Genomic DNA, 11602 nt, shown 5'->3' with positions numbered 1-11602 from the left:
TTCTTTTAACGTCTACCTGTGGACCGCCTTATTTTTGTCTGCAATGCTGGGGCCCGCGGCGTGCAAACCATGACTCTCGATTAAGCTTATCAGCATTAAAGAATAGGCCTATGCAAAACACGTACAAACACATGAATATTTCAGTAGTACTGAAAAATCTTATCTTTTTCTAGTCTCGTTGACAAATTATTACTGTTTTACACATACCGGGGCAGTTTTATACGGTGGTCGTATAACAGATTTATAATTTATTGCTCTTATGGGCGATGTGAACTGGACAGTTTAGGGGTGGAAGCTATGAACAGGACCACGAACTTGTGTTACTGCCAAATTTGAAGAAACTGGGTCGTATCAGCGGCGTATACGGGAGGTGGGGTGGGGGGACGTGCCCCCCCTCAAATTCCCAGTGCCCCCAGGTGCCCCCCCAAAGAAAAAAGGACGAATGATATTGAACAAGGCTAGCAAAACTTGTCCTAAAAACCACACCACTGAAAGCTGGTGCCCCCATAAGATGCTGGTGCCCTCTTTGTGCTCCCCAGTAAATCCTAGCTACGCCACTGGGTTATATGTGTTATTTAATATCACTTTTGAAAATAGTGATTCGTTTCAGATAGCCTGGACACTTTTATAATGCTGTAGGGTGATTATCTTAGGAGGGAAATTTACCGCCAAAGTCGTTGGATTACCCCCATTGAATGTATGTCTCGACGGCTGGTTGCGATTATATATTTCCAATATAGATCTACTCATAGATGCAATAATTTATGTACCGTGAACAGTATCTCGTCACGTTACGGTTATTCATTAACTTTACTTAACATCTCAGCAAATCATGCCAATGATCTCCGACGCTGAACTTCAGTGGAAATAGGTTTGTGAGGCGGGTATTGAGCAATGTACGATGCAAACCTTTTCAGGGTTATGGAACCCCGAAAGTTCGATTGAACTATGGAGGAATAAGAACACATGATTCGGACCTGTTGGTTCCTGACATCAAAAAGAAAAAAACATTCTGTCCCTGGTCTAACCTTGAAAGGGGGAAATCTGTCTACAGTGACAAGGTAGACTAGCTGCCATGAATGGAGAAATATTTTCAGCTCATTAGTGTACATGTAGAATTAAACATTACTTTGTCGTAAGGAGGTTAAAATTAAAATCATTGTTTATATTCGCTCTCGGAAGAGATTGTGAATATCCATGCCTCTTAACTGCAGAAAGTGGCGGGACTCCCCCTTTTTAATTGCAGTGTTTATATTGGATGGAGTTGCGTCAAGTGTTACTTTTTGTCGAAAGAGGGATGTTTCTATGCAGGGATGTGTCGATGCATTATGTTTCATCCAACCCCTCTTTGCAAGGCCATTGATTTGTATCATATTTTGTATCAGTCTCCCCATTTAGTCAGTCACCCCCATTTGAAATCTTTAAAAAAAGAACACCCACAAGTCACAGTTCCTTTGCTTCCAGTGGCCCATGACGAAACTGCGCGTATGCGTGCACCCTCCAACCAGTTCCGTAACAAATTAACAATACAAGGTAAAATTTTTGAGGGGGGTACCCAGGGGTGCACATATTTTCAAGGGGCACTGAAAGTGAAATTAAACTGCGGTATGTACCTTCAAGTTGGCTGCGTACATCTCAAATGTTAAATTTCAGGGGCACGGACTTTCGGGGGGGGGGGCTTGTCCCCGGTAGTTCTACTACAGCCCCCGGCTGGTCCTAGGGTGTGGTGGTAGAAGAAACGTGAGACAATACGGACTCACGAAATTCGAGGAAGTGGGGTAGTACACCAGGCAGCACTGTTCACGATAAAACTTGTAAATGTACATTGTGTGTATTTCTTGCCGGTGGTTTAGATTGGTGATTTCTTTTTTAACTTCAATATAAGATTTCTGGGAACGTTCTTCATAATTAATTTACTTCTTTGAACGGTCATGTTGACAAGAGGGTGAAAAGGCAAAGGCGGATCAAAAACTATTTTATGGGGGGCAAACCTGTTTTTGGAGGCCCCCAAATTGGAATTTTTATAATGACACCCCTGGCCTTTTCTGAGGGGTAAGGCTACATTTGGGTACCCCCAGAACTATGGGGTTTGGGGATAACATCTTGGGGCTTATCCAGGCTTTTGGAAGGAAAAGAAACGAACTAGACGAGAAAGTCGCTTCTACATGTTTAAAAATGCACTTCTTTTTGGGGGAGTGGTATGCCTGCAGTCCCCGCCCCCCACTTTTCAGGATAAGCCAGTGTGCCAAGATAGACCTTTGCTGTGTCAGTGCATAATGGGTGTTATAGGGATACTGTGTCCATCACGAGAAGATCAAAAGTTGGAGGTATCTCCATCACATGACCACTTAATAAACTGGATTTCTCTTGCCATAGGGTTGTGTAGCACAGTCCATTCCTGTGTATTTCATTATGGACTATTATTGCATCAATGAATTGAGCACGCTGGCTCTTTGAGCGTCTGTAGATACAATATGGAAGCTTGTATACCCCCCAGAATCAATACCCGCTTGTTGACTGTTCTGTGGCACCTCGTGTGTCGGTGACGCACGGATATCGACCTAGCGGAGCATGAGGCTCGTTGGACTTAGGGACTGTGCAGTGATGACAACAATGTGTTCATTCGGCTGGAAATACGGCATAACGATACTGGTGAAAACCCGTGGGCGAATTGATGTTGTGTACCGACAAGCAAGATAGGAGTAGGCCTAGTATAAACTGATGGCACGAGCGTTCGCTGGAACACACTGCGGACGAACACTGAGGATGTACACATACATCAGAACGATCAGCTTCTTTGGGATGGTTTAATTTGCTGCTTGCATGGTGTTCTGTTCAGACCGATTCCCATCGTGCGTGTTTCGGAACATCCAAATCTGTCAGCATTCAAGGGATTCCGATGGCTCATCATTTTGACACTTAGCATTGCTGAATGTACACCTGGTGTCAATGACGTTACTTGTTAGCTCGTATCAACACCCTGATGGGATAAAACAGGAGCAATTCTTCATTTCACTGCTGACTTGTCACTTTGCACTTTTAATCGACCCACTGTTGCACATCAAATTTGGTCTCGATCATAAAAAGTGCAGATATTTGCTCATTTTAGACTGACTGCGCTCTAACACCAAAAGGTTTGGGCTATCTGAGATCACACAGAGTTGCTCCTCGACTCACAAAGAGACCTTGTGTTACCAATCTCCGAGATGCTCCTCGGGACGGTCCAACTGTCGGGCGAGAACATCTCGTCAGCAGACGCCCGGGACATCTGCGAGTCTCTCCAGCAGAACTCCATCAAGCTCCTGTCGCTTAGGAGCTGCCGGGTGGCCGACAGGCACTACCGTCGGATGATGGAAGCCGTGGCCGAGTGCAGGTCTATCTCCCAACTCAACCTCAATCTGGGGTTGGTGTGCAGCCGAGAGAGAGTCAGACTTCTTGCTTCGGCACTGACTACCAACAAGTCTCTGACTGGACTTTAGTAAGTAGACTCTGCATGTATGCAGCTTTTTTCTTGTAATGTTTAATTCAACTAATTGTGTTCAAAGAAATTAAAGAAAAAATGGGTCCAATATAAGGACATTCAAAAATTGTGGCATCTGGAAATGTCCTCCCACTTTTCAGGGAGCATTATCCCATTCCCCGCCCAGCATTTTTTTTACTTGTTGAAATAGAATGAAATTTCAACTCTGCCCCAAACCGAAACTGTTCCAAATAAAACCGGCCAAACAATGACCCCAATTTCCAAACGTCTATCAGCTGCGAGTCCACGTGACATCTTAACCCCCCATGCTTTACATGAACCTAATCTTCCTCGTGAAACAGGTGGGTCAAATTGACCATGCAGCATCTGAATCATGCTTTGCTGGACTCTTTCCCGGGTTGCAAAATATTTTTAGGTCAGTTTGAGCCGGAAAATGTCGCGTTGACCCAGATAAGAATTCCAATTGACCCGGCAAAGGAGAGCGCAAATTTGGATTCAGATTCTAAGCAAATCTGACCTTTTCCCTTAAGAGTACAGTTAGCAGAAAACTGCTTTACATCCAACCCAACACACACAAAAAAGGCAAATGTAATATGAATACTTAAAAATGCTCCCAAGTTGACACTGTTTTCAAAAGAGAAATTCATGTCGCCTCACCTCGGAACATAAATACCACCTCACTTCTAAAGTTAACACACTGGATCATTACTGTATCTTGGTGCAAGCACTGAGCAGAGGAGCGGAGCAGCGGCGTAAAATTGTGCCGGAAGTTGGGGGAGATGGGGAATGGGTGGTGTGACTTGCCCGGCCATGGACATTTGAAAAACCGGGGGGGGGGGGCTGACACCATATAGGGCGCAATGTTCCTGATACAGATATACAGATGTACATTTGTAATAATATGTATTACACTTCTGCAGAATCTAACACCAAAGCGGCATATTTAAGACTTTTTTGGTCGTTCCGCCTTTTTGAGTATACTATTAAATATATTTTGGTTGTTTGGAAGTCCGAAAACATCTTCACAATCCACTTTATTTTTTCACCGCGAAAAAGGTTGTGTGCACATGTGTGGGGGGAGGATTCAATAGCCTACCGCCATCAAAAATTGGGGGATGTATACCCCATCCCCTCGGGATTTCACGAGCCCTCGATAAATTTTGACAAAAAGGAGGAGGCAGAGAAACGGGACAGCACCCTTTGCTACATTGTGTTTTGGAAATACACCCATGCCCTCAAGAAAACCCCACTCGGATCACCCACGTCTGTTTCGACTTGCGAATCGATGGGCAAGAGTTTACCCAGCCTTTGTGTACTCTTACATAACCCTTATTTCTCTAGCGGAATGTTTCATTCCCTGGCTTTCAACAAATCAATAAGTAACCTGCATAAAATGGCGGAATATAACCTGCTGAACCTCATTAAATCCAAGTGCTAAACATGCAGTAATTGAGCCAACTATAGAATACGAAGAAGACAGACAAAAGCGCGTAATTAAGATGTGGTTTAGCCGGGAAAGCGTGTCAAAATATAGGCAACATGCGTTTACAAAACGGGAAGACTTAATGATACAAACTGATACAAAGCTGCGACTTTCGCAATGCCCGCGGACGTCATATCGCAACAATAATGCATCAATCAAGGGGCCTCAACAAAGCAACCCTATTCACCAAATAACAGATATAAATCGCGTTATGTTTTAAATTAACCAGGAAATTAAAACAGACGAGCTTTTAAACTACATGTACACTTATACGTGTGTGTGAGGTCCAAACCACGTTTCTCATTTTCTTCCCAAATCACAGGCAAATTTTATGTCTGGCAACTTAATATTATGTAAAATAGACATATATATATGTTGCCCCTCTTGTTGGAAGTTGCGTTGCTGCTTTACATTATTAGTTTACGTGTACCGGTACGTTGAATGCATGTCACTCGGACATAACACTGGAGAGTACTTATTACTAGAGGCTTAGACCGAAAAACAACCCACTTCGGACCAACACTGCCGTGGAAATAGCTATCATATTTCACATGGGCATCTTGGCCGTTTGAAAAACTCATTAACGATTCGTAATGAGCCCGAATAAATTCATAAATACTTAACATATTGCAACTAACCGGCGATGTGCTTCGTTGCCATGGCTACGGCTTGCTTGCCTACCGTCATAGGCTTACATATGACGGTTTGTTGCCCGTGAAAGTGCCAGCTGAAGCGTCACAGTCAACCCGCATCAAGCGTCGATATGAACCCGACATTGCTACTGAATGGGCTTGAGATGAATAGAACGGGGTCAAAAATGTAGACATGTAGTAAACCGAGAGGTCAAATATGCTCTGCTCATTCTACATGGCAGTTGTAAGTTTGGTGACACTGGTTAAACTGTGTCTGGCCGTCAGTATAAAAGCAAAAGGATACATTATTTTCTCGAAGCCATCGAAACACCAAACACTACTAAATACTACATAAAAAGTAATACTGCGTAGTTCCATCTAACACGGATGATATCCTACTGTGAACGTTTGCGTATAATCATGTCTGGCACACGAGCCTGAATGTCAGTTGCCGGACCATTACATTGTGTGGTGTTTCCTGTCAGACGGACGCCAAAATCCACCAGTTGCTTCCACGCAGTCTCTAAGCGTTATTACCCTGACCCAGACACAACATTCAGTCCGTATAATAGCAACTGATACACCAGTGATCAAAAATCCACAAAACCTCAAACTGAACATTTAATATCAAAGCATTGGTTTAACAATATAGGCTAGCACGTCACTAGATTGTACATTATTGAAAGTCATGTTTTGAAATTGTCGACATCGTTGTGGTGTTACATAGTGGAACGTCAGAAAAAGATTCAACGCTGACATGAGGCCCTCCCCTCGTTGATCATTTCTTTATGCTCACCGAAAAGCAATAATCCGAAAACTGTGTTTGAAAAGAACAGAAACAACTTCTGGCCCATTATCGCATGCATGATCGCAGTGTGCGTTCCCGAGGAGTGAATTTGAGCAGTAAAGAATTGCAATTAAGCTTGGTGTCCTTCTGGCTTCTATAATAAGTATTAGTATAAGCAACTCCTATTGGTGATTGTTTCTTGTGCCAAATGCATCTTTTATTCAAACACAAACATGTTTTTTTCTGTCCAACACAGTCTCCACGGATCCCCACTCGGGGACGATGGTCTCGCTCTGCTAATAGATTCCTTGTCTCTGCATCCGGGCATCACTTCCCTCGATCTTGGAGACTGTCGCCTTGGCGATCGAGGCATCCAGATGTTATGTCGTCTCCTTCCGACGAGAGGCGCCAGATCAGGTGAGTGCACCCATACACACACTGGAACCAGACCGCGGTGTTTTGCAGCTGCACTGTGGCTGATGTACAATGGAATAATTGGTATTTAGTACTTTTAATACCCTGAGGCTCAACATGTAAGTTTATTCGATTACATGCACACGCATCATATTTCTGTTTTGTGCTGCAACATAACTGTTGCAAGGGTTGCGAAAAACATATTTGATATTAATGCCTCGTGCGTGTAGTGAATACAACCACCGCTACGGATGCATTCGATTCTTTTGGAGTTGTCCGCAAAGGCGCATCTGAAGGATCTGACCAATACAGTTGCTGCCATGCCTTGAAAAAAAATCAACGGTTTAAGTCAATGGAAGCCTGCATTTATAAATGCCAACCCTATTTTTTCGGCTACCCCACTCATAATGCTTCAGCAATGAGCATTTTCAAGGAAGTTTGAGTGCAACCATTTTGAAAGGCGGTTATACGGTCCGATAGATAACTAACACCAGTTAGTGGTATTCTCTATTGCAACTCAATTACCTTGCACTATCGGATGTATTATTTCTTTAGTAGGTTCGTCCATTGGGATCAAATCCTGGGGCACTTTCGGAATAGACCGAATGCTTAGTTGAGCCCCAACAAGTGATGTTTGTGATCAATCAGGGCCGTAACTGTGCTATAAGAAATCCAAAACTAATCACGCACCACTTTGGCACATCGTTCAATGTTTCATTATACATTGCGTCACTATGTTGTCCTGTAGGGCTGAAGGAGTTGACCCTTAGCGCCAATCCTGCCGTTACCCCAGCGGGCTGGGCATACCTAGCCGTGGCCATTTCGTCCGATAGCTGCCTGAGAGTTCTCAATCTCGACTACAACCGCCTCGGGGATACCGGAGTCTGCATGCTAGCGGTGTCGGCGGCGTCGTGCAAGACCCTGGAGGTGATGGACTTGGAGAGCGTTGGAGCATCCGACCAAGGAGCTAGGGTAAGTTGGAATCTCCTGCGATTGCCAGATCTGTTTTACGCCATTTTATTGTTTCATTACATTAATTGTTTTGGCGCTGCTTTGCTGTATTGTGTTTACGTTCTGATGATGGATTGTCACTGTAAAAGTAGACTCAGCTTACCACTTGTTTTTAAGCTGTTCCGCAGTGGTTCTTGAATGCCACACACCTCAGGTGACTGAAGTTCAAATCTTTTCTGAAACACTGCGGGGTTGATTTAAGTCAGTACACAAACCGCGCTGTGGTTAGACCTTACCTGGGTGTGTGACCGCATCTGACGTTTCCTTCAGGCAAGTTTGATGGGTACCCGAACATGACGGTGCCTTTTGGTATTCGGAAATTTAAAACGCGGTCACGACCTTCAGGTTGTCATATTTTACTACTTTCTCTACAGGCAGTATGGATTTAAAAATTAACAAACGGGCCAGTCTGAATTTGATATCGTGCTCTTGTCTTTAGGTTCTTCTGACACTTCTGAGTGGTTTTTCGAGAACACTCACGGATGTCGTTGTAAAAGACAACAACATCAATACAGACATCGAGAGAGAACTGGCTCAGCGTCTCGGGCAGGTGCACGTGTCGGCTGACAGCAGCTCGAGCGACTCCGGACAAAGTGGAGACGAGGCCCTGCCCCCGGCGAGCGGGTCCGGGAAGAAGCGGCCCAGGCGCGGCGGTACAGACAGCACGCGGCGCGCGGTGTCCATGGGCAGTCCACGGGACGAGCAACTCCGCTCGGTCGAACGCACCGCCATGCGCCTACTGAAGAGGACCAAGTCCAGCGAGGGTGCACTCCTGCGGAAGAGGAGGACTCTGAAACGGGGGGACCACCTTTCCGAATCAGACTTGGACAGCTCTGAAGAGGAAATCAGCCTTTACATGTCCAACATGGACATCGGAAGGACTGAGAAAAGCTCCCATGCTGAGACTGCACACAAGTCTGCCAGCTTGTTAACGATACAGTCCAACGTCGTGACTTCATCCCCTCAGCAGGAAAGACTAGAGCAGAATCTTGCTATCGGATAGTCACTTGAACTGTGCCCAGGCGTCCTATGGACGTACATGTACTGTACATGTACACTAAACTACTGCACATATATGCTAACGCCGCAATTGGCGATTTTTAAAGAAAGATACTCAGCGATGTGCCTTTGTGCTCCACCGGCAATTTAGGGTTCATCTGTTCAAACTGGTCTGTGCTGACGTCTGTGCCTGCAAGATGTGCATTTGTACTTGTTAGAAGCTAGTCTACTGACTCTCATTCTTTAAAGTCATTCCACGTTTTATCAGCCAGAATTACGAACTTCAGTGTTATTGTTCATTCCTGAAGCAATAATGGGAGATGCGGTGTGTGAAAGTGTTTTTAAAAGCAAGTGCCTCTGACAATCGTGTACAGCATGAAATTATTGTGTGTTATCATATTACATGTTCGAATTAATCTTAATTGACAAGTTTTTGTTTACTCTGTCCTGGTCGTTAAACAATGTATACTTGATTCGACTTGGAATCGCATGCATTGTTCGGCATGCACAAGGGTTTATCCACTGCGAACACAGGGCGAGGGTTCCTCCTCCTTTTCTCTTTCTCAGAATGACGCAATCTACATTCAGAACTCGCATCTTGGCATGAACAGAAAAAAAAACCCATTTAAGCTTGTTATAGTTGAGCTCTGAGGACAAATGACACTGCATTCAATATGGACGCTTCCAACTTTATTTGAACAGATAAAATAAGAGAAAACGTATTTTCCTTAGAGGTGCTCTTTAATTGATAGTTTCGAAGATAGCACTTTACTGTTCCAGCTGAATAAAACTACATCATTAAACCATCACTTATTTTTTAATTCACTTTAGACAGCTATGCAGGAAGACGGTTAAACAGCAAACATTATATATTGGTGCCGTTTAGTTTCATTAAATTCCCTCGAAACCTGACAAAATCCTGGAATTCGCACAAACTGCAAAATACATGTCGTCTACTCATAAGTCGATTCCCCTTTCCCGTATCAAATAATTCCTACAAACTGGTGTCAACCTGATGGGTCATTTTGCTAAAATCTCCTGCCCTGAATACATATGCACTTTGCTCTCAGATTAGATGGCCGTTTACTTACAGTACCGAGCGGATCTAATGGAGAACCTTCAAAGAGTAGAAACACTTACAACACGCATTACTCATTCACTTTTCTTCTCGGTGCCAGAGCAAATTTACTCGAAAAATAGAAATTTATTTTGCCCCCCATGCAACCTCTCAAACTGGCAAATAGACTATGGAAAAGTGAAAGAAGTTGTGCAAGTTTTATACGTTGTACGGTATAATTTTGTTAATCGGTTCCAGGGGACGCAGACTTGATGGATTACTTATAATTCATGCAACGTAATATTAATGTGTCGGAATGGGCTGGAAAAGAAACACAAAATTTCAGTCGGTAAAGTAATATGCTCTGTTGTAATTTACCGTGAATCGTTTGGCGACATGCTGCGGAACAAAATGCCTGGGTAAATGAACTCATGTTTGCATGCTATAAATGAATATTGTTTATCCGTCTGTGTTCGTTTTGCTTAAGATAGTTTGGTCGAATTAAGTTCTGTTGTGTCACATTAGGTGGTGGTTGTGTTCCCTCAGATACTGTGACCAACGCAGAATGGAGACGTACTTCAACGTGAGGCGATCCTATGGGAAAAGTTGAGGGGATGCAATCCGTCAATTGCAATGACCTGCGCAATGGAAACCATTTGTTATTCAGACACATTACCAAATTAGCAGTTGACCAAAGTAAATATTTAACCAACTCAATGGACGCTCCACCCAAAACTGTACAAAGTTGATGGTTCCAACCAACGTTGGATGACAAGTTTGAGCAACAAATGTCAATGTGTGGATGTGGTTTCTTATTTTTTGGGGGGGCCAAGTATCATTCACCAAGAAAAAAACATGCATAGGGAAAGATGGGAAAGATCATGACGTGTGATTCAAGACGTTACGTGCATGCGAACTAATAATACTGAGCATGATGTATATATTCCGTGAACATTATAAATCATTTTATTGAATAAACTGTACAAATAACAAACGTCAGCGCAGACATTAATCAAAATAATACTGTTGTCAGAGATGAAGTTGATTTCTACTTATAGTCTACCATGCATGGAAAGCTTGAATTGCGTGTACTGGGCTTCCCCACGAGAAATAAAACTGATGAAATATTAAATGTCCCCACAAAAATGAAAGAACTTTGGACCACGGGACTGGTTCCAAAAGTAAGTGTACGCCCGTATTCATAACTTAAATACACAGCATATACAAACATGCCCCTGTTAGGCGATCAATTATCATTCGACTATCTATTGTGCGTGAAGAGCATACAATTCTTTCGGTTACTGCCTGCCTATGTACAGAAGTAAAAGATCCTGAAAATCTGACCAATAATAACCCCTGGCACTAGTCTGCTGGTTTCCTTCTCTGTGGAATCCACAGAATTTAACAATGAGCAACATATTGTTGGAAATTGCTTCAAGGTACCTTGGCGGAACAAAAAATCAGCGGTTATCTGTAAATCAGCAGGCTACAGAGTCACTATTGAAGAATTCAGCTAATCAGTTCGTAGAAAATATTTCAATGGGCAGGATATATTTCAGTGGAAAACGAAACGCATGTATTTCAAACGGGGTTGAGGTGGTTGCTGACTTTCGCTGCCTCTGTGTGGTCATTTCGAAAGTCCGAGTTTGTCTTTTTATATCAGATTTCTGATGATATGCTCCTGTACTATTTAATGTCGTACCCCTAAGACGTAAGATGTATCATTCAACTGTGACTA

At 43.4% G+C, this 11602-nt stretch overlaps 1 protein-coding gene across 1 annotated transcript; it reads left to right on the top strand.

Moving 5' to 3' along the window:
- Positions 1–2275: 2275 nt before the first annotated feature.
- Positions 2276–9229, top strand: LOC110978410 (leucine-rich repeat-containing protein 73-like). Its single transcript, XM_022233394.2, has 4 exons — positions 2276–3478; positions 6640–6800; positions 7546–7769; positions 8248–9229. The coding sequence occupies exons 1-4, from the start codon at positions 3207–3209 to the stop codon at positions 8809–8811; spliced, it is 1221 nt and encodes a 406-aa protein (XP_022089086.2). The 5' UTR covers positions 2276–3206; the 3' UTR covers positions 8812–9229.
- Positions 9230–11602: the final 2373 nt, after the last annotated feature.

This window comes from Acanthaster planci, linkage group LG01 (assembly GCF_054643075.1).
Source record: "Acanthaster planci isolate LZ-2023a linkage group LG01, COTS_SCS, whole genome shotgun sequence".
NCBI lineage: Eukaryota > Metazoa > Echinodermata > Asteroidea > Valvatida > Acanthasteridae > Acanthaster > Acanthaster planci.
Note: the sequence above shows the minus strand (reverse complement) of the source record. Positions and strands in the feature narration are given on the sequence as shown.